General features: G+C 30.9%; 2 protein-coding genes across 2 annotated transcripts; one reads left to right on the forward strand and one right to left on the reverse strand.

Annotated features, from left to right (window-relative positions):
- Positions 1-2,792: 2,792 nt before the first annotated feature.
- LOC133190787 (interleukin 17-like protein) lies at positions 2,793-4,107 on the forward strand. The gene is made up of 2 exons (XM_061326475.1): positions 2,793-2,906; positions 3,424-4,107. The coding sequence occupies exons 1-2, from the start codon at positions 2,874-2,876 to the stop codon at positions 3,985-3,987; spliced, it is 597 nt and encodes a 198-aa protein (XP_061182459.1). The 5' UTR covers positions 2,793-2,873; the 3' UTR covers positions 3,988-4,107.
- A 12,371-nt stretch (positions 4,108-16,478) lies between these two features.
- Positions 16,479-24,698, reverse strand: LOC133190630 (receptor-type tyrosine-protein phosphatase kappa-like). Its single transcript, XM_061326321.1, has 11 exons — positions 24,693-24,698; positions 22,964-23,112; positions 22,727-22,862; positions 22,404-22,553; positions 22,214-22,313; positions 20,308-20,378; positions 19,680-19,826; positions 18,864-19,001; positions 18,472-18,620; positions 18,031-18,166; positions 16,479-16,568 (listed from the first exon to the last, which is right to left on the reverse strand). Exons 1-11 carry the CDS (start codon positions 24,696-24,698, stop codon positions 16,494-16,496), a joined length of 1,257 nt encoding a protein of 418 aa, XP_061182305.1. The 3' UTR covers positions 16,479-16,493.
- Between the last annotated feature and the right edge of the window lie 214 nt (positions 24,699-24,912).

Raw genomic sequence — 24,912 nt, forward strand, 5'->3', positions numbered from 1 at the left:
CATGGTTATTCAACAACAAAAAATTAATTCTACAGTGACTTAGTGTCTAGAATATCTGTCAAGTATATCACACGGTGGAGCTTTGACACATTTAAAGATTACGTTGCTCTGTTTAGACTGTAATGAGGTCAAGGTCACATATACAGATTTCGTTGTTACTTCCGCATTCCAAATAAAGATAGTCTATAAGTTGTGCTAAAGGCATTTAAATTTGTCAGTTAAAAAAGGTATATATCTTTAAACACGATGTTGCAGTAATAGAATTGGCATAGAATCCGGCATTTTCCCCACCTTTCTAAGCAATTGATTTTGAAATACTTTAAGGATTTATATTTAAAAAAAAAAAGCTCAGGTTTAATTGTTTTACATTTTTAAAGTAAAACGAACACTGTTTCAAGGGGGATATCCCAAATATTCCATTATCAATTTCCCACTTGTACTAGAGCTGGTCAGTATTAACAGGAAATAAAATCAAATGGCTCAAATTTTAGCTGAATATGTATTCCAAACTGTACACATGAAAAAATGTGAAAAAAATGTAAACAAATGAATTTCGAAAGATACATGTAGGAAAGAAATAATAAGTTTAGTTTAGATACAATATGAATTCATCGGTTGACTTTAGAAGCTTTCTATATCAAAACATAAATATGCCATATGTTTCCTTGTATTTTTATAAAACGAAACAGAAGCATGTGAATAATAAAACGTGTGCCTTAAGAGTTGAAAGTCTGTGTATGCATGATTATTAAGCTAATATTCTCCACTATGAATATAACAAGGTGAATGAATCGCGAAAACATTGAAAACATCCACACTCGCCTTTACCAATATCAACTAAACGTTGTCCTATCAACATTTTTTTTTTTTAAAAAGAAGAATATATAATTTGTTTTGACGATATTTTAAGATGACTCTCTTGGAAGTCGGATACTAGGTCACGGATTTGAAGAGAAAATAAATTCAAGAGTATACTACTTGTGGCTACTAGTGTGACTTACATTTTATTTGATCATTACTCAAGACCTAAGCTTGATTATGGACGAATTAAAACAATCTTGAATCATGTGATGGGTTAGTGAAGTGGCATCTCGGCTTCTGAATGAATGAACAGTTTAGAAGAGACGGGGAAAATAGATACAGTAAAAGCCACTTTTGCGACATCCGAAAGGAAACGTTGTCTTATCTCAGTCACGTGTGGGAAACGAACACTTCACCACTCGTTCTCCTGTAAATGAAGGCGAGAAACTCAAGGAGTTGCATTTGAAGAACGCTTATCTGATGCATTACTGAGAAATTATGAATATGAGGGACTGGATGCAGAAAGAAATGTAAAAACTTTTCAATCATGGGGATTTTGAAACAATTCTAATCGATGCTACCAAACAAATTATATTAGTTTATTATGAATAATATTAGAAAACCTTATTAAAAATAATATTAGAAAACCTTATTAACTTTTGTAAGTTTTACATAGGTAATAACATTCTGTTTAAGATGGGTAATATCATTTTGTATAAGATGTCATCTCTCTAGACGATGTCGCTGAAACAGGGAAAAACAACAGAAGTTGACTGTACATAAAAGTATTAGATTATTTCTTACTGGACCATAACTAAGGGGGACACCTGTACCACCTACAACTTAATATTTAGAGGAAAAATCCGTAACCTCATCACACAATAATGAATACACGTATTATAAATCAGGGTACTAATTTGTAAACTTGAGACCAAATCCTGAAATGTAAATTTTACGAATTTTGTTTCAAAAGGAAATAATAATCCAAAACAAACTCTATTTGTAATATTGACATAAGTACTAAACTCACATTTCAGGATATTCGTTTGTGGATTCATAATAAGTGAATATTCTTTTTTTCCGTCTGCATTCCAGCACCTGTTCAAATCTGTCTGTATTCAGCTGTGAGAGAGATGGAAATGAATTTTCTTCCGGGTAAAGATACTGTTCCCAGAATACAAAGTTTTGAAATCATATACATTTCATACTTATTTCGGAATTTTATGCTAGCTCGTTAAAGGGATTTTTGTTTTATGGGATAATGCCTATATTTAAAAATTAAGGTATGTTAGAATTCTAACAGATTATATTGATAGAGAACTTGTGACCTTGATACATTGTCAGCTTTGAAACTTTTCATTTAATTTAAAATGACTTTACAAGACTGTAAGAAATGCAAAATTAGTAAATGACGATACAGGAAAGCTAACGTAGAATAAGAAAAGAATTAATTTCATTCTAGGTTTTACAAAGTCAGATTGAATTGATAAACGACTTTATACATTGTTATGCATAGATGTGGTTTCATATCAAAATATATAAGGAGAATAAAATAAATGAACAACCCTAAATAATGAATTTTACTATACGTACAAAACCTACAACTTCCCGTGTAGCAGTCTACTAGTACTTTCTTTAAATGAAAGATAATGGGAAGTAAAATTAAAGACATAAGGATAATAACAAACTGATCTTGCTGAAGTAGCAACCAATGATTTATTTATGACAGAAAATTAGCTATGGGTATTGTAGAGACAGTAGCCCGGAACGGTCGCTTTAACCCGTTTAAAAGTATTACTTTTACAGAGCCAATCGTTAAAGGGGGATCCTTCGTATTTGTGATCTAAAAATAGAGCGACGAAAAAGCCAACCAGGAAAGGGGGTGTTCCTTCCGCTAGACGCATGCTCAACAACACCGTCTGTTTTAGGAAGAGTCTTGAGTTAAAAATATTCCCCAAGTTGTCCAAAATTTTTCTGTAGACTCTATTTAATGGACACCATGTTACTGAATCGGCATTCTACCACAAACAACTCGGCTATCAGAAAGTCGTAAAATAAGAAATACATTTAAAATGGGCATCTCTTTTCTAATGTCATTCAAATTGGTAAGTGTATGATAATCTAGGATCCATCTATTTTTTTTTCTTTTTCATTCTTATGCTATCACTATATAATGACGAGTTTTCTCTGAAATGAATCATTTTGAATTTAGAACAATATATGCTTTCAAATTTTTTTAAGTAAGAATTTTTGTAATTGGAAATATTTTTCATCAAGATTTTTGGCTTCTAAAACATTTATAGTATTTTAAGGGATAGCTATACACGAAAATACGAGCGATTAGAAATAAATACCTTATAAAAAGAAACCTGACAAAAATGAAAAATCAAAACAATGATTGTATTCTTAACTGGGTGTGTTTGTTTACTTTGTAGTATTTGATTTATTGTTCCATTAATACAAACGGTTTCACGATGATACAACTTTAACTTAATTGATCCAAATGATTAATCTTAAATTCGATCTTCATTTAAATTTTATTTCGATATTAATTATAAAAGTAAAAAAAAAAAATCAAAAACAAAAAACAACCATTGGACTCATTCATTATTTTAATTCTAGGTGATGTGCAGTGCATTTTTCCTCTTGGCTGGTCAAGTTCAATCAGCAGTGATATGTTCAGAGCCAACAAACCTTGCTGAACAGTACGCTCAATATTTGTCCCAAGAATCGGGGTCAAGTATAGATGAATTACTGGGTTCATATTCAGCAAACAACACGCGTCCGGATGAAGAAGAACAACTTATCTTCGGTAACAAAGTCTGTCCTTCAAGCCTGAGAGTCATTACATCTGATCCAAAAAGCAAAGTCCACGAAAGAACCACTTGTCCATATTTCCTCGTGGCTTCCCATCTTTCCACACGGTACCCAAAGATCATAACAGAGGCTCGATGCAAATGCCAAGCTTGTCTGGAAGAAAATGGTCCCAGTACCGCCACTCGATGCGAGCCCGTATACAGACCAGTGAGAATTCTTACTAGGAAATCAGTCTGTGTTGATGGGGTTTATCAGTATTCAGAACAAACATATATGAAACAAGAGGGATGTACTTGTGCCAAAAAAACCGAAGCAGTATCAGGCTCAGGGTCAAATACAAGCTCCGGTAGTGACCCTGCTACAATGTGAAAAACAATAGGCAGCGTTTACCACAGTCTTTCAAAGGCATCCCTGAAAACGATACTCAGTTCTGAAAATGTTGTGTACCCCTGCTATAATCGTAATTTATTGTGTGCCTGTCTCATGTACATTGTGTGTGTCTGTGTATTTTAATTTGTCTCATTTTTTTGCATTTTATTCATTGTGCTTTTTGCTCACTATGATGTCAACTATTTTACTAATTTTTACACGTTTATTTTTTTATATTTTGAATTTTAGAAGTTATTTTGCAATTATATATACAAAGGTTGTTCAATAAAAAAATTTACAATTTCAAAAATGTTGAATTTCTCCATTATATTTCTTCCTATGCCTAAGCTAACCAAACGGTTTCTCTCAAAGGATTCAGACAGACATTCTCTTATCTTCATTAAAATGAGACTGTGTACTTGCAGTGACTCTTGAAACAAACCAATAAATATTTTCCGTATCTTTAATTTCTTAAACAAATATCGAAAACTGGCCCTCAAACATTTATCTTGTCAAGAAAATACTTTTTTCTATTTGGTAGACCATGTGATGGTAAATTTCCAGAATTTTGTTAAGACTCATTACAAATCAAATTTTCCAGACATTCATGATCACATTTTTCTATAAAGATTTGTTCATACAACTCAGTGCTTCACCAAAATACAGAACAATGAAAAATTCCTGATTGTCTCCGAGAGCTTTTAGAATAAAACGGATTTGAAATGTAATTGGAAATGATTTACAAACACATTAAATGTATAGAGAAACTTTAATGTATATGATACTATTTGAGATGGTACTTAGTTTCCGCAAACTTTGCATTTGTACAAAAACATCCTGTGCAAGCACAATTCTCCTAGAACCACTTGAAATACAATACAGTGATCGAACACTAACATTAACTGTCACCAATTCGTAGGGAATGTCATTCAAACATATGTAGTGAACGGATTATTGTTTTCACATTCGTTGTTAACCTGTGTCACCCACAGGGAAATTCTGAATTTGATCTTTATTTTGTTTGAAAAGTTTGAAATCAAAATGGAGGTCTGTAAGAGGATAATGGGATTGATCTGTTTTGCAAGACAAACCGAACATATCTACCTTATATAATACCACTAAATGATCTAAAATAACATTGAAAATATCTTTCACAATTATTTGATTCCTAATGGCACCTTTGGGAGAAAATTTAGTCGATTAAATGATATATGTTACAATTCCAATTAATCTCTACAAAAGGAGGAAGGTCATTTCATAACTATGGGCTTTATGGTAAAGTTTAGTAAATAATATATTATGATAAAGTATACATTACGCAGTATTTTCAACATTCACAATAGCGAGTGATTTTATTTCAAAAATCTGATCAATATTCCACCATAACTTCACTAATTGTTGTTCTTCGAAATAATTTTATTGAAATTGAATTCAGATTTGGACACAAGTCTCAAGCAGAGATTTACATTTTACCTCCTTAAGAACAAACTTTTGGTTTTCATAACTACACTCTTTATTGACATTATTGAGGAGAGTATGTTTAAAACATGGACAGTTTTTTTTTTCAGATTAAAAAAAGAACTATTCAAAATTATGTTCGAAGTGAAACATGGTCACAGTTTTCCTGGACAGACATTCATGGATCAAAATGATTTTTGTTAATATATTCCCCTGGATATAGAGAAAATTTTTTAAAACAATGGTAAAGAGTTGCAATGTTATTTTGATAATACATTTTTTTCTCAGTTTCTAGAAGTTTATGGTTAGAACTAGTACTGTTGTCGAATAATTTATACATCGTTTTTGAAATAAAGTAATTGGTGATAACTAATTAATACCAAAGCTAGTATACTTATTTAAAAATATCTAAGTTTCAAGCTAAAATTTTCATGTATGTATATATATATATATTTCAATTTCAAACGAGCAAGAAATACATACCTTTTTCTTTCCTTGTTCAAGTGACAACGAGGTCATTGGACCGGAATTAAAATGAGATTCTTCAGATATGGACTAAGCGAGACCACTACACGAAAACATGAATCTCGGTAACTGTAGATTATGGTTATCATGATGGACTATTTCGAGATACACTCTGTACAAACACCATAGAGGATTAAATACTATTTATTAGACCTACTAGTTATAGACAATGAAGTATATTATCTTGCTAATAAAATGAAAAGTGATTGGATTAAATACTATTTTGAAAGATACATGTACTCGTACATACATGTATATGGATTTCTTTGTATTTACTTTATAATGTTTATTATAAGAAATTTATCATTCAACTCGATCCAAATAATAAATGATCAAAACTGACAAAACTTAAAAAAATGTTTGCTCCATATGTGAAAATAGAATATCCTTTACTGTGAAATGATTTGATTTCTTAAATTATCACCATAGAATATCACAGTCTGCATAATATTCTAAGAAAGGAAATTCTTAACTAAAATAGAATGAAATGATTCTTTTCCGGATTTTAAGACAAAAATAATTACTAAATTCTTAGAACTGTGAAGACAATTTAAAAAAGAAATGCATTACAAAGTAACTGTTTGAAGGTTAATATTAGCACATGGTAGCTACAGAAATAACAGATTAAAATTTACATGTATAATATTAATTTGCCATTAAAAGTTAATGTAAAAGGAGGGAAACTGTATCACGCAGTAACTTTCTTAACTCTATCATTAGCACATGGTGGATGATGGATACATAATCCAGATTATCAAAAATGCAGTCTCTCTCAAAGTATGAGGAAAAAAATGTAATATTTGATAGAAAAGTGTTCATATTATTATTATTACTTTTGACTCAGAAAATTTAAAACTATGCGTGTAAACATGTCTTTGATGTAGCACGTGGTCCTGTCATCGTAAGTTACATCTGTATTCATACTATTAGCTGGAGGGCTTCCTGCTTCTGTGTATAAATATAAACACAAACAAACAGATTCAATTGTTTAATATTCTTTGTGACACACAAGTACTCTCCTTCGGCGGGGGAGGAGAGGACTCCGGAAATAATTTACACACGCACTTAAATCATCATTAACTACCCTACAGGACTTATCTGACAAAGATATTGGATGTTTGAAACTCACTACTTAAAAATAAAGGAAGCCTATCTGTGCGTTACTCTGTGACTGACTACTTACAACGACCTAAAAATTTAAGTACTAGTATAGGTCTCATCTCTAGAAAGCTATATAATTTAAGCAAAGGTTATAAAAAAAATCCAGTTGCGCCTTTTCAATTAAGCACATATAGCCAAATCAAAAAAATAATAAGAAAGCAAACATATTCTACGATTAATTTTACTTATAACAAATGCAATGGAGCAAAACAGTCACACAGTCAAACGAATGAAATATGGAGATAATGAACAGTATTCAAGCCCAAAGTCCGTTAAATCAATGCAAATCGGGAGAAGAGGAAACACTGACCTCCAAAAACATCAGAGGTGGGATCAGGTACAATGAAGGAGTGAGCATCCCCTGTCGTGTGTTATCATGATCGGGAAATAACGGAAAAATCCATCGACAGTTCAGTGTGTAAATAATGGCCTACCAATTAGTATGAAAAACGTCAGTCAGCATGTGACTTAATGATAGATTGTATTTGCTGACAAGGTTATTGTATCGACCATAGAACTTACGAAATGATGACTTTAAAGTCTGACGACACAATGCTCTAATATCTGGTTTGTACCTCTTCATAATATACAAAAAATTTATCATAATTATCATTATTTTTTGATTTTTACACTGTTTTCAAAATGTCTAAGTAGATAAAGACAAAAAAATGTGATATGGGCAATGTTAGAGATTTCCAAAAAGGATTATATAGTAAATAACATCCTCTGGTATCTTGCACAAATGCCTGGTAAAGTACCTTAATTTTTTGTGAGGAAACTCGTTAATGTAGCAATACTCCAATGACAAATTCTTGGAAAAAAATGAAATATTATTGAGGAACGTGTCGTCTGACCTTAAACGACATTGTTGATATTCTTCTTTCATCAACTTGTTGGTCAAAAAACTTACCTCGTTTTAGAAATTGTTCATACGTAGAGCATGCTCTTGCTCTTGCAACTGATAGATAAATATACATCCTGTATGCAGGTAATAAGGGTATATTGCTGCATATATAAGTATGGGAAGCTGACGATTGAAAAGTTAAAGTCATCACGTTTATCATAAAGCTTTGTTCTTAGATTATCATTAAAGTATTTTTCTTATAAAATATCCAGATATGAAACAGATGTGTCAGACTCGGTGGTATCTTTTATTTCAAGCTCTCTGGGATATATCGTGTTAACATATGAATGGAATCAACTATTGTTAATTGATATTACGTCGTCGATATATCTAAATATCGAGTTGAAGGCCATAGCAATAAATTTCTTTTTCTCATGTATAAGATTTTGAATAAATTCTACTTCATATGAATACAAAAATAGGTCTGCTAATAACGGGGCGCAGTAAGTACCCATTGAAATTCCAACAGATTGTCAGAAGACCTGGTCTCCAAAAACCACATATATATTGTTAATTAAAACTCAAGCATCTCTTTCATATCAACTTCACAGTACTTGGGTGTACAATCAGAATGTTTTTAACCAAATAATTTTGTAAATGACTAATGAAAAGATACGTAAAGTTACGAGTTCCATTTTTGTTGAAAAAAGCAGCCGTCAATGATGTCAAAAAGCCTGGACTTTAATTTTTCGCGGGGAATGGCTGTATACAGAGTTGAAAAGTCATACGTTTTTATATGTTATTGATTTCGGTAAAATTTTGTGAGGCGTAAAGAAAGAGACTTGGTAGAACTTTTACTGGAACCCGTTATGTATCTTTGTTTGTAAGGATTTTTATGAAATTTCGGAATCCAATATAAACATGGTAATTCAAATTCATTTTGGCTGTTAGGGAAAATAAAAATATTCAAAACTGACATATGATTTTGAAGATTTCCTCCTTAGAAAGGGAACTATAGGTATAAATTAAATTACCACCTGTGGAAATATATCCCAGTTCTTCTAAAATACAATTCAAATAATGAGCCTTACAAACAAAGACAATGTTGTTACCCGCTTTGTCAGCTAGGACCAGTATATACTGATCGTGTAGTCTATCTAATTCTTTTTCACTTCTGAATTATTGAACACAGAAGGATAGATGGTTTTCATAATGCCCCTCAATCGCTTATAATTAATGCGAGATTTTAACAGATATCTAATATATTTAATCCATTTTGACAAAGTGTCAAGGTCTTTTTTTCATTTCTGACCCATCACCTGGTAATCTTCCACAGAATTCATAATATATATGAAATTATGACGCCAGTTGAATGATCGGGGTTTCCTAAATTTTGGTCCTTTTAAAATAAGTGATTTAAGGTCCCCATTATTAACTATATTTATGCCACCAGTAATAACGTGTCCTGCAGGACTATAGTTGTAAGGTGAAGAAGAACATGAACACGATGGAGAATGATGTTTGAGATGCTCAATATCAAGGCTCTGTAAAGTCTATTGTAATTACAAAGTTTGGAAGCAATAGTCGATGTATATTTGTAGAAAATACAGGGTGTAATCTTCAATCTAAAATATGGCGGAATACAAGACTGGACTCTTTGTGATTAAGAATATTACTTATATTAACCGCGTCAATTTCTTTGTTGGCATATTGAAGTTAAAGGAAAAAACGGGTAGTTTTAGCTACATTTTCTTCCGTAAAACGTGACGTTTTAAAAAGCCTATAATTTGCAGTATCGATAACCACAGGTCCGAGCCTGTATTCTGGTGTCGACGAATCCAAATATGGACATTTCTTGAGTTTTACAAATAGACTATTCAAAACTTTCAAATGGACAAAGTTGTGTTTTTATCATTAAGTTTCTGTGTACGCTTACTGAAAGACGAATAACATTAGAAAGATTTTTTTTCTTAATTAAGACTACAGAAAAAAATCAGAGAACTTTCGGTTGATATGTTTGCATATTTATTTAGTAGAAGAAAACATCAAATTTTGGATTTGGTTTGTATTCAACCAAATTGACTGATATCTGCTTTTTGAGATAGGTAAAGCATATCCATTTATGTCCTCAGTGTAATTTACAACTTAGCATTGTAAGATTGCATCTCAATTATCATCAGAACATTCATCTTTGTGCTTCATTAATTGAATTAGGAGGGTTGATCCTAAAATAATGTCATAACTCCTATGAAATCTTTAATAATCGAAAGTTTTCATCAGACCTAAAATACTAATACCTATATCTTTTTTTTAATTTTTGCCCTAAAATTTCATTCAGATATATGCAAAACTTTATAGTAAATTAAAATAACAGAACTTTGGGTCTCGTCTATCGGCGATATATGGACAAGGTTTAAATAATTTTATGTCTCTGTTTTAAGTCATGCGGATGTACTAAATGTTGTAATGAGTGCCGAAAAGTAACGCCATAACGACGTCGGTAACTGCGGCGATAGACAAAACCTAACGTTGTGTTTATCTTAATATTTTAAAAAGTATTTCAAATAATGAAATGAAATTTTCAGGCAAAGATTTAAATAGATAGGGGTATATGTTGATAAAATTAATTATTAAAGATTTTATAGCAGTTTTGACATTCCTTTTAGATCAGCCCTCGTACTAAAAGATAGAAAACTTTTCTGAAACGATGTAAAACTGTACGTTTTTCAATTACTTAGGAAATTGGTTGTTATTACATCTTATTCGATATTGCTCAGGGATCGTTTACCTAAACTACTTCTAAACGGACTTTTCTAAACTATTGCTAGATTGTTATAGAATAAACAAGATGCATTTGTGAAAAAAAAAAAAACTGGTGACCCTGTATGACAGCTCAAGGTCAAGGTTTAAGTGGTTTTTTAATGTAGGTCAAACTTGGTACCCAGAGAAAGGTCTTGTCACAAGAAATAAACAAGTGAAGCATAAAAGCCCTGGCACCAATTATTCAAAAAAAAAAAAAAAATGGCCAGGGTTAAAGTTTTGACTTCATGGTCATGAGTTCAAAAATATTTGTTCCAAAAGAAATGACTTGTCACAAGAAATACGAAAGTTAAATATAAACGCCCTAGCACAAACCGCTAAAACAGTTATAGGCAAGGTTAAAAGTTTTTTTTTCAAATGTAGGTCAAACTCAAAGGTCAAGGTTCATGATGTCAAAAATTCTGGAACTTAAAGATCTTGTCATAAGAATACACATGTGATATATGAAAGTCTTAGCAATAACCTTTCAAAAATTATGGTCAAGGTTAAAGTTTATCAAAAGTAGGTCAAACTCAAAGATAAAAAAATGTTGTTACACAAAGAAGTCTCGTCACTAGAAATACTCACCTGAAATATAAAAGCTCTGCCAACAACCGTTCAAATGTAATGGCCAAGGGTAAAGTTTGGTAAAATCTTGCAAAAGTAGATCATACTCGAAGCTCAAGGCCCAGAGGTCAAACATGTTGGTACCAAAAGAAAGGTCCTGTCATAAGAAATACATATGTGAAATATGAAAGCCCTAGCGCCAACCATTCGCAAATTATGGGCAACGTTAACGTTTTTGAGGACAAACAGTCAAATAAATGAACAGACAGCTAGTCGAATGGATGGACGGACGGACAGACAGACAGACCAAAAACTATATGCCTCGAATCTTTGCTTACAGGAGAATAGAAAGTCGCATGACATTTCTTGACTATTGCAATCTCACCTGAACCAGAAACAAATTCACTGTTTCAATCGCCCAGATTGACTATTTTATGTATCAATGGACTCTTTCCTTTTAAACATTTAGGATATCTCCCGGTTCATGATATTATTTCAACAAATAATCGTCCTTGACCTGCAAGACCTCTCTCAGGTTCAACATGTACAATTAGGTTTTTAGCAATCACGTACTAATATCTGTATATAATTTATTGAAATAGAGGGTCACAATGTTATAAATAAGATTTTATATGGTGGACTGATGAGTAAACTTGCTATTTGAATTGTGCTCGAGAAACAAGTCTGCTCTAGATATATTATTAAAAGATAGTCTTTAAGATTATGATCTCGAATTTATACTCATATGGTATACGTGAAAGCGTTCGGAAGAAAGTCAAAATATCATTGGCAAACAGCATGCAAATTTCAAAAGTAGAAGCAATATTTATTCGCAAATAGCCATATTTTGTATTATTTATATAAAACGCTTTATATTGCTTTTAATTTGAAGCAAACTTTTTTTCTGTATTCAATAAAAATTAATGTCATTTTGAATTCATAAACATATTGTGTATGTGCATGTTGTGTTAAAAATAAAATAAAAGTTGAGCAAATCCAATAACCTAAAGCAGTATTAGGTACAATTACCATAAAGCAATATTACATACAATTACCCTAAAACAATATTAGCTACAATTACCCTAAAGTAACAGAATCTCGGACCATTTTAAAATGATTGTTATCAGATCTTCATTTTTCAACCACATATATATATATATATATATATATATATATATATATATATATATATATATATATATATATATATATATATATATATATATATATATATATATATATATATATATATATATATATATATATATATATATATATATATTCCCAGTTGTGATGTATATGGCATGTCAAACGTTGAAATATTCGATCTTTTCCATTTGTATTGTAAAATTTTCCATTTGTATTGTATAATTTTTATTTGTATTCTATAATTTTCCATTTTTGTTGTACAATTTTTCATTTGTATTGTATATTTTTCATTTGTATTGTATAATTCTTATTTGTATTGTATAATTTTCCATTTGTATTGTAAAAAATTCATTTGAATTGTATAACTTTTCATTTGCATTCTATATTTTCCATTTGCATTGTATAATTTCTTATTTGTATTGTAAAATTTCTTATTTGTATTGTAAAATTTCTTATTTGTATTCGATAATTTTTCATTTGTATTGTATCCGAGGATTGTTTATTTATCATTTAAATATTATTTATTTATTATACTTAGGAAGGACTTCATTGGTCAAGATTTAGCCCATCGCCTCAAGCCTCGGTCCGGAGTTCGCAATAGGTCTCTCCCAGTATGGGAGAGGATCGTACATTTTGGCCGCGGTTTGCAACGATGGATTTAGCCTGTATTGCGTTGAAAAGCAAACTGATGTATTTACGTAACATGTTAGAGGACAGCCGTTTAGATGAAAAGCTAGCGCTGGCAGATTGCAAATAAATAATCTGTCCTTAGAAATGTTGTCTGAGAAAACAAATAATTAATAATTAGATCTTGACCTCAGCCAGACCCCCTCAATCCCCCCCCCCCTACGAAATGGAGTTAGTTTTCGGGTTTGGGCAGATTTTCTTCTTCTTTTCTTGTTTCTGGTCATCTTGGACACAAATATTCTCTCCTGCAAGAGCATGGAAATAAATAATCTAATTCGACTAAATTTGCCAGACCATTCCACCCCCGAAAAGTACACTCCCGCCCCCCGAAAAAATACATGTATAGGAGTCCAGTTCACTCGAAAACATATCTCACTTGTTTGAACACTATACAACAATAAAGATTTAAACTTGACCAATGAAATCCTTCGTAACGAAAAAAATATAATCTCTCGGCGGATACAATACAAATGAAAAAAATATCGAATATAAATAAGAAATTATCGAATACAATTAAGAAATTATACAATACAAATAAGAAATTATACAATGCAAATGGAAAATATAGAATGCAAATGGAAAATTATACAATTCAAATAAAAATATTTATACAATACAAATGAAAAATTATACAATACAAATGAAAAATTATACAATACAAATGAAAAATTATAGAATACAAATAAAAATTATACAATACAAATGGAAAATTTTACAATACAAATGGAAAAGATCGAATATTGCAACGTTTGACATGCCATAGATGTATCCATGAGGACTACGACTGTTAAAAAGAACAAGAACGTACAAAGAAATTTTGTTTTAGATGGCAAAAGTTTCGGCAAAGTTTATAATCAACAGGTTTTAGATGCAACATTCGTGGAATGTCTGTAGGATATACTGGGTTATTCGATATAAGTATATAAGCTGATAAATGATATTAAAAGATAATATACAGACAAGTTGAAAGGAAAATCTTTTGAAAACTGATTGTTCGAGGGAGATGAATAGGAAAATAAATAAATAAGGTTTGGGTTTAAGAATGTCAAATATTTCAACATAGACATTGATTACAGAAGCGTGAATTAAGCTTAGATGGCCTACAAATTGTAAAACCCTGACAGATATATACTAAGCATTTTTCATTTTTTGTTGTTATTGATGTTTAACACTAATCCATGGATAGAACAAACCCGGGTTGATGAATTCATTTATAATAATCTAAGTTTTAACTGCATAATTTATTATCTAAGAACTATTTTCCGAGTTTTGTGTTTGAAGAAACCCTTTTATCAATATACTTTTTTAACAATAGATTCGCACTTCAATTCTGTCAATAACAATTTGAAGTGATAAGATAAAGAATATGTGAACCTAGGGGTATAAATATAATACTTTAATTTGTATACTACGTACCTTATACTTTTTAATAGTCAAACGTATACGTTTTCTCAAATCACTTGATATCACAGGTTTTGTTTTGTCATTTGAAATATTCTTTTGCAAAAATTATAATGAAAATTGCATTTAATTATTCTGGAATGGTGATAATTTATGTATGTTTAAACTCGTTTTGAATTCTAAAGCATATATTGTAGCAGCACTGAAATATATGGCCCAGGCTTCTTGAATTATAAAGTCCAGGCTTTTTGACATCATTGATAGCTGCTTTTTCAATAAAATGGAACTCGTAAATTTACTCACCTTGTCATTGGTTATTTGCAAAATTATTTGGTTAAAAAACATTCTGATCGTACAAACAAGTACTCAAAAGTTGATATCAAAAAGGTGCTTGAGTTTTTGATTGGCAATATCTATGTAGGTTTTTGGAGACCAGGTCGTCCAACAATCTGTTGGAATTCCCATGGGTACCAATTGCACACCGTTATTAGCAGACTTATTTTTGTATTCATATGAAGAAGACTTTATTCAAAAGCCTATACACAAGAAGAAGGAAACACTTGCTGTGGCCTTCAACTCTTAATTTAGATAAAAAGACGGCATATTTTCAATTAACAATAGTTATTTCCATTTACATGTCGACACGATATATCCCAGTGAGCTTAAAATGAAAGATACAATAGAGCCTTACAAATCATATTTGGATAATTTAATAGAAATAACCTAACAACTTAGCTTTGTGATAAACGTGATGACTTCAATTTTTCATCCGTCAACTTCCCTTACTTATGCAGCAATATACCGTCATCACCTGTATACGGAGTTTATATCTCTCAGTTGATTCGATATGCAAGAGCATGCTCTAAGTATGAACAATTTACAAACCGAGAAAGTTATTGACAAACGAGTTGATGAAACAAGAATATCAACGGTCCCATTTGAAGTCTTTATTTCGTAAGTTCTATGGTCGATACAATAACCTTGTCAGGAAATACAATCTATCATTAAGTCAAATGCTGAATGACGTTTATCATACTAATTATTAGGCCATTATTTACACACTGAATTGTCGTCGGATTTTTCCGTTATTTTCCGATCATGACAAGGACCACACACCGGGTGTGACCGGTCTTCAGGGGATGCTAACTCTTGAATGGCACCTGATCCCACCTCTGATGTTTTAGAGGTCCCTGTTTGCTCTGCTTCTGATTTGTATTGTTTAAATGGACTTCTGAGCTTTTCGTTATCTCCATATATTTTATAAAAAAGAAACAAATACTAATAGAATTAAGATAAAATACAGCATCCGGTTAAAAAAATTTCATGCATAGTTTCTCCATATTTTAAGATATAGCTCGTTGAAGACGATTAAAAACAAACATATGTCAAAAAGTAAGAGAAAGTCTTAGTTCAGGTTAAATTCATTTTATTCTAAATATTTGGATTGGAAATAATCAAAATATCCCGCAAATCAATACATAATTATAACAAATTGTATATTTAAAAAAAATACTTGAAAAAAATCTTACAATCTTACAATCTTGTGCATTCTTAAAGATGACGGTTTGTTTTCCGAGGAGAAAAACAATAGATTAAGTATGCTTTTCACTGAACAAATACTTCACTACAGCGTTTCTGTTTATATCATTCGGGTATTTCAGTTTCAGGGAGAAAAAAAGAAAAAAAATATCTTTCAAAAATGTCAGTACAATCCAAAAAATAATTAAGAAAAATAGTAATAAAACAAAAAAATCTTAAAAAAACTGACGAATCTTTAAACTAAAGAATTTCACTATACGTTAATTACAAGCTTATAATTACAATGAAAATGAATACAGATAACCAACTTTTTTTAATAAAGCAGTACTTAAACAATGTTATATTCCACTTCTTGGAAAAAAATAAGGAAATTTTCTCATTGGAAATTGGAATAGGTTTCATATTGCTTGATGAATTCCATAACAGCATCATAACAAAACTGAAACTGTTCCTGAAAATACAAACATTGTAGTCCACATTATATGAGAATTATCAATTATATCACTTGTTTTACTGATCAGTATACGAAAATACGTAAAATCCATTTCGTTTATTAAATAATTGTAATGTGTTTAGGCAAGAGATTTTTTTTCCTAAGTTCTTCATAAAAAATGGTGCATGCTTCCAACCCAAAAAGAGATTGTCATAGAAGTAAATTTGCACACAAAATCCAATACAAAATAAGATTTATTTTAAAATAAAGTTTCTTATAAAAAATTCTGTAATATTATTATATGTTGACGTAACATAAGAATGTAATGTATTTTTTGATATTGTACAAAAACATTTTTTATAAAACAAAAATAAAATGTCCCTTTACATCTTTTCTAACTATGATCCCTTTTCTGTATCAAAATCCTAATCTGTCTCTCAGCCAATTAGATTACAACGCAAGGCACCACCTGATTTACATAATTTCTTTTGTTTACTGAAAAAGAGCAACCTTCACCTCTCCACCACACTGTTAATTTAAGAATTTTGCGATTTTTTAAAAACAAATTTTGTATGCAAACATTTTTAATCACCATGTTTGTTTCAAATATATAAAAATAGATGTATTCTATGGCATTACTACATTTTTGTTTTGTAACAATATTGTCACTGAAAGACCACTGTTGTGTAATAATTTACTGACTTGCAATTCTAGTCAAGAATCAGTTTATATGTCAACAATCTTTCCTCGATTCATTTGTATTTATGTTATAGATTACACTTTTTTCGTCATATAAATAAATGATAACAAGATGTTTACACTTCAACACGTTTTCTGTTATATATATTTTTTAAATAAACAGAGCTGTTATGTAGTCTTAGAGTACCAGTCAGGTTTTAATGTATAAAAAAACAATATACATTTATTGACTGGGTTCGAGGGCAACATGCATTTTGTCGGACCCAAGAACCAAACTGTTTGCCTGAGGCCGTTAGGAAACAGTTTGATTCGAGGGTCGACAAAACGCATTTTGCCCGAGAACACAGTCAATAAATGTTTTGTTATACCTTTTATTTTATTTACATATACATGTATCTTGCACTGGTTTCCATGATGTAAATTTCCTTTACCCGCCCACATTGTGACGTAGCGGTCCAATATCTCGTCGATAGGTCCAATATTTTACTCAGCGGTCAAACATCGATTTTCAATGGACCGCTCAGCAAAACATTGACAATGTCAGACTTTTTAAAGTATAGATTTATATAGGAAACAATTTTTAAAGGTATAACAACGTCTAATGTTCAAGTAAGAAAGCAATGCCTATCACACACATTTATATACTTTGTGTAATTTGTCAGAATATGCTGTATCATACTCTAGAAGAAGGAAGGACAATAAAATACCAAAAACTTCTCAGTCTAAATGACATATTTTCAATCTTACACAGCGACAAACTGTAAAGAAATTGACACATTACCACATTTGAAATTATGCTGGGTCTAATGCTTCGCATGTGCTGAATAACTTGATGGATGGCTACATCTTGTTCTATTTTCATTCTTTCCAACACGACTTGCAAGACACAAAACAAGCCGCTTTTCTCAGCCCCATTTCTGTAGAATAAACCATTTAATCACTAGCTACTACTTGCTTTGAAAATACTGAATATTCGACAAATTAATTGCATGCTTTTCAATTTTAAGAACACAAGAGGACACTAATTTTAACTATGCGTACTCCCCAAATACCTATGTCTTTAATTCATTGGCAATTATTTTCAAATCATGTGAAATTTTAATTTTCAACCCCTAAGAAAGACATTTATTCATATAATAAACTATGTAAAATGTTTCAGATTTATGTCGAATATCATATATTAAAAATAAGAATCCTTGTTCTAAGAGGTTACAAATCTTACCTGCACTGGACAACGATAGGGCCTGTATTGTTCTTAGTATGATGCATTTCTACGTCATTTATCAACTTCAAAATTGGTGAGATTGACGAGGGAATTGTCTCGCATTCTCTCCAGAAATTGCACTTGAATATTTTGACCATCCTTTCTTCCTATTAAATGATAGATGATATATAGTAAACTTGCATAAAGAAACAAAATATGTTTTTGCAAAGTTTAAAATGTGAATGAGAATGAAAATTCAAGACAAATTTACTTAAGCAGAAACCCTATTTAATCAATGGGTACTTTTTTTTTTTAATTTGTTGATCAACGTTTAAAAAAATCCACTGTAGACAAAAGGAATTTTGATAATTGAAAATGTTTTCTATATACATCACTAAAAAGTATTTTACCCCTTTCTTTAAACTGTAGATAAGTTTAATAACACTGTAATTCTCATCTTCATCTGTTGAGCTGGAGATTTCTCTGGTTACGGTAATAGGCCCATATTTCATGCTACCAGTGACCTCTGGCCAATACTGTCCTACATTCTAAAATTTATATGCATCCTTATATATATATATATATATATATATATATATATATATATATATATATATATATATATATATATATATATATATATATATATATATATATATATATATATGAAATCATTAAAGCAGGTCACAACATCTCCTTCATGTCCTTGTGCGAGCATCGAAAAAGGTGAAATAAATAAATAGCCATGCAGTCAACAATTCATACCCGGATCTAGAGGGGGAAAGGTCGGGACCCCTTCCCCTCCCTCCGTTTTGAACGTTTAAGTTATGAAATGTACATAGTAAATTAAATAAAAAAATATCTTTGGCCCTCCCCCTTAAAAAAAGGACCCCTTTTAACTTCGTAGGAGGAGCCATACATATGAAGCTTAAGGACTGAAGGTAAGGAAATGGTTAACCCCTTCCCACCCACACACGAAATATGTTTTTCATGTTTGGAAAAGATTTTAAATGTTTCTTTTTTGTTTTCCGCTTGTCAATAAGTTTCTAGCCTATATGTGTTCGAAGAAGATTAACTTAATGTCAGGCAGTGTTCTAGTTATTGCTGCTTTTGAAAAGTAATACTTGAAACTTATCTTTAAGAAATTTGTGACATTTTGAAAATTGTACTTTTAATATGTTTCATAAATACAAAAAGTAATTTTGAGGGAAAAAAGAAAGAAGAACCTGTTTCAATTCAGACGTATGTTTTTCTACTTCACCGAGGAGGACGATAGTAGAAACGCGATGCTGGTAAACCAGTCTCCAAAAGTCAACAACGGTTTCTCTGAGAGGCATTTGTGTCACTATGAATGATTGCCTATTTTTGTAGGCCTGAAACATACATTCAAAATATTTCTAAATTACACCCTAATAGATTATTGTTTATACAAAGGTCTATATTACATACATGATATCTATATTCAAAATATATTTAAATCATTATCATTCTGTCCGTTCTGTTCCCTGAAAAACATTTGAAATATTCTGGATAAAATGATATAAAATTTAAACCAAGATTTTCAAAAAAGCCTGACGACAAAATAATATTAAATAAAGCTTTATATCATGAGTGATCAATAAATTCTGCGATAAGAGTGAATTGTTTAATGTTAGATAGGATAGCGTTAAGTAAACAGATGTATTGCTTCAAGAATAATTAAATTTTTAAATTAAATGTTTGCATATTCAGTTTCTTTTCAAGTGTAAAGAAGTACTTATTTTGAGTTTCCTCTGTCTCATTGGTGATTAATTTTGTTAATGCACTAACATTTTGTAGAAAGATGCATTTGTGAGAAGTAAACACATGTATTACCGGCAGGAAAACGGCGTTGATATAGAGGGTTTTGCATTTTTCATCCCAAATCTGTGGCATTGCGGTGTCTACTAAAACAGTATACATACTTGCATTAATATCATCTTCATTCTGTTTATCATTGTACTAAAGTTGTTCAAAGGGAAACGGGAATTTATTCCCAAAAACTAGATTAGACACCAATAAATGAACAAGGCGATTGTTGAAAGTAGTGTTCAACAGATGTAAATGTAGTTCTTGAAAAAGTAGGTATTACAGCTTTTCCTGATAAGAGAAAATTAATGTTTTCCTTCATTATATAGCTAATAAATAGCATATAATGAAAAACTAATAAAAGTCAAGAGAATTTTAGCGTCAATATGTTGGCCTTTTATTGAGCACTGAGTTTGCAATATAATAAGAGTATAAGAGTATATGCCCGAAACATTCTGAATGCGATCGTTCAATATCGAACGCCCCGTTGTAAGCAACAAAAATGACGTCTGTCGACAGCTCAACAGCAATATTTATGATGGGTAGTCGCAGTTAGGTAAGATGTACCTATTTCACACAAAGTTAAAATATCAATAAATGTTTAGTTCTTATAAGCCTCAATACAAAACACCAGTAAGCAAATCATAACGCTTGGTAGGGTCATTGGAATGATGTAATATTGAACCCTTTCAGGACAGACGCTGATATTGCTCAGTTTTAATTTATAATTAAATACCGATACTGAAAAGTCCTCATTAATTTAAGTTATTTGATTAAAATAATTAATATACATCAATTGGAAAATGTTTAACATAGAGAACAAAAGGGTTATTGAATTTATATTGATGAATATTGGCACTCATTGGCTGTACATGTAAATGCACTCGCAAGCACGTGCATTTATAAAGCTACTCGTATCAAATTATTCACCAATGTAAGTTCAATAACCCTATAATATATTTTGAAATAAAATGAAGACAACCTAGGCCCTATGTTTGTAAGTTGTTAACAAATGCTATTGCATGATCCATACTTTCTTGGTCCAAATCACAAACATGTCATTAAAAAACCAAACTACTATTTGATTCAAACAATATATATATATATATATATATATATATATATATATATATATATATATATATATATATATATATATATATATATATATATATATATATATATATATATATATATATATATATATATATATATATATATATATAATGAAAATGCATTATTGATATGTATGTCATGGTATATTTCATTGATGGAAGAGCAGCTGCACAAGTAATCTACACAGGAGACTTGCTTAGCGGCCTTTACTGATTGATAAACAAACGTGGTTTTCATGAGAAATAACGGAGATAATATACATGTACAGTGATTCTAAATATTAAGTAATTAAAAATAATCCTGATCACTTTTGTAAAAGCTATCGGTTGACGTACATGTAAATGACAGTGAAATTATTTAAGTAAGCATAAATCGTCAACTAAACAAACTAATTATTAGTCATATTTTCCACCTAGTTATTTGCCCATTCCTGCCTAGACCCCAGCCCCAGATTACAGGCTATGATATCAGCAAGCTAATACAATTTACATGCTTGTCTGGAAGCTTTCACATTATAACTTATGCCTTACATGTATCTGGAAAATGGTTCTTGAGAAGATTTTTAATTGCCGCCCAAACACACAGAAAGACCACATTCCTTTTTTCTCCGATAGTCAGAATGTTCTCTCAGTTAAATGAACTTGAATTCTCTTTATTTCAGCATGTGCTGTAAATGGTTAAATTGAAATATGCCTAGTAACTTGCATACAAGCATTCATTCATGTACATACGCATGTGCGTACAGACGGACACCAGACAACCTTATCAAAGAAGCTTACTTGAACTTATGATTGAAACTTTGTTAATTTTAAAATACTTGGTAAAATATTGCTGTATCTGTTTTTTCTTCTGTTTTCCTGTTTTTTAGCAAAGTCGTAGGCGGCTTGAGGAACTTCATTACAACCATTACAGAGGTTCTACAAAATTCAATTGTGAAACCATTTTGATACCAATGAATTTAACATGAAGTAAAGGAGCTTTATTGATCAAAAATGAAAATGTTTTACTTCAAAATATTGGTCGACATTCCTTTTGCCACTCTTTTGGTCTACTTTCATCAGATCTTGATAAATCTGATAAAACTCAGTTGTGGAGGGATCAGAGGATTTACACATTAATGCTTCCACCAAGGCATCGTGAAGAAATATATACTGCTCCTTTTTACAGAAATGTAAAACGATTTTTAATTCATTACAAAGTAAATTGTAGCAAAACGTCCCTAAAACAAGTATTTAATTTAGATGCAAAGGATTTATCACTACGAGTAAAAAAGCAAAACAAAGTAAAAAGAATTTAAAGAATATGTATTTAAGCTATTCAACACGCGTACCAAAGTCTGGACCATGTGGACACGTTGTCGTCTCAATGTTTCCACACACCTAAACACGTCTATAAAGCCAGATTCTTTGGCCTGCTGAATCAGGAAGTCTAAGGCTATAAACGTACCCGTTCTACCAATCCCAGCACTAAATGGTCAAAAGGATGTTCAAGAAGGTTTACGGAGTGCAAAATACACCCGAAAATAACAGTTCTTTGAGAAAACTTTTTAAAGAATGAAAAGAAAAACCTGCAATGTACAATCAAAGGTCCCTTGGCCTGAGCTGAGGTGTTTTTGACTTTGGAGTGAAAATGAACTAACGATGAGGCGTAAAGAGGCACCCCTTTGTCTGGCCAAGCCGTGAAGTGAAAATGTCGGATGATTCTCTGTTCATTTTGCTAATGTAACATATATGAAATAAAGAAATACACTGAATTATTACTGCAATAATATGCCAAGGACTCGATTAAAGATGAATTAAAATAAAATGAAACCTTTTTAAGGCAAAATGTTCGAATTGTGAAGTCTGCAAACTTTTCCATATCTACAAATTCTACGATAAGATTCCCTTTCTTAATTAGATCTTTCTCAGGCCAATACTGGATGCATTTTACCTAAAACAACATGTACATATTTATCAAAGTATTCATCAATTGCAAACTATGGATGTGAGCTCTACTTGTTTAATTCTAAATACTACACCTAGCTGCCTTTGATGTTTGTGTTAAGTCATTGGCAAGATTGTTCAACAAGTCATCAAGAACGAGTGGGGGCTTAGACGACAGCAAAAATCTTACCCTATTCTAACATTATGTGAAAGTTGTACTACAAACCTTAACAAGTAAGAATAGCGGTTTGAAATATAAATATTTGAGATCATTCTTTGTATGCAATCTCTAGAGAGATTTAATAGTCTAAATTTAATTGTCACCCTTTCCAACAACGTTGCTCACTATAGTATTTTAAGAAAAGCTTAGTACCAAATGATTTTAACATGCACATGTATATTGAAACATATAACAAGTACTTGCTGAAATATTTTTATGACAAGGAATAATCAGAGAATCCACAAGTAATAAGTACATGACTATAGAACAGTTTTCTAAGAAAAATAGATGGTTACGATGAATCTTATTTCACTCTACCTTTTCCAAATTCGTTCCGATCAGTGGTCAAAATAACTATTGTTTGTACAATGTCTTAATGAAATTTCGTAAAGTGCATGTTCATGTCTAGTTTCCAATGATGTCAAGCATCAATACTCTATTTCCATAAGAATTCTACATGTTTAACAGTGAAACTTTTTTCAATATGACAAGATTTGGATATCATCATCTGCAGCATGTAAATGGAAACATATATTTATGCTTATTTAATAGGTCAGTATGATGTAAAGAAAATTCAGATCTAAAAATAGGAATCCTTAATGGATATACACTACGGTATTTATGTTTTAATAATAAATTTAACCCATTAAACTTAATTCCACATATCAAAATGAAATAACTATCATTTGTACATGCATCTGTAGTCTGGTCTGGTCTGGTTGTCAATGCATCTAGTCCACTTCACGTATTTTACGGTATTAATCAGCTGTCTGGTATTAGTATGCTACTGAATTATATGAAGATCAAACTTTTCTTTACAAAATTATTTTTTTATGGATATTGGAAATTTACATGAAAGTACTTAAGAACAAAACTTCTTAAAAACTACCTTCAAAATGAATAATGCATAAACATATCTGAATGGGGTATACGCGTTTCATAAACTTGAACTTTTTAAAAATCTATTTATATTACCTTGTTATTCTCAAATAAGTTTGTAAGCATCACAATTTTTCCACAATTCTCATTCCATACCATCGACCAAAAATCATCAATGGTATCCAATAAAGGTCCTTGAATGAAAAAAAAAAATGAATACAAAATGTAAGCTCTTTCTCTCATTATTAAAACCCCCAATAGTATTATCATACCTTCATACTTTAATTGAGCATTGAAATGTAGGTAGCAATAAAACATAAATAAGATTACTAAGAGTGCATATAATACTTTTTTGTGCGTTAAAGAATTAGTCTTTTATTTTTACCTTTTCCTTTTAGAGCTGTACGGAATTTGAATTGAATGAGGCTAGATACTGTATGATATGCAACCTACCTTGTGCAGCAATATATGCTTTTACTTTTCCATATCCCT

This window comes from Saccostrea echinata, unplaced genomic scaffold (genome assembly GCF_033153115.1).
Source record: "Saccostrea echinata isolate AGI-Se365-2 ecotype Australia unplaced genomic scaffold, CSIRO_AGI_Sech_v1 ptg000022l, whole genome shotgun sequence".
Lineage (NCBI taxonomy): Eukaryota > Metazoa > Mollusca > Bivalvia > Ostreida > Ostreidae > Saccostrea > Saccostrea echinata.

Bases quoted from the DNA above. Each gene is read 5' to 3' on its own strand.
- LOC133190787 (XM_061326475.1), top strand. From the start codon at position 2,874: ATGGGCATCTCTTTTCTAATGTCATTCAAATTG. The intron at 2,907-3,423 runs GTAAGTGTATGA...TTTTAATTCTAG, and splicing joins TTCTAATGTCATTCAAATTG to GTGATGTGCAGTGCATTTTT.
- LOC133190630 (XM_061326321.1), bottom strand. The intron at 18,621-18,863 runs GTAAAATACTTT...ATCATTTAATAG, and splicing joins TCTACAGTTTAAAGAAAGGG to GAAGAAAGGATGGTCAAAAT. The intron at 18,167-18,471 runs GTAAGATTTGTA...TTTATTCTACAG, and splicing joins CCTATCGTTGTCCAGTGCAG to AAATGGGGCTGAGAAAAGCG.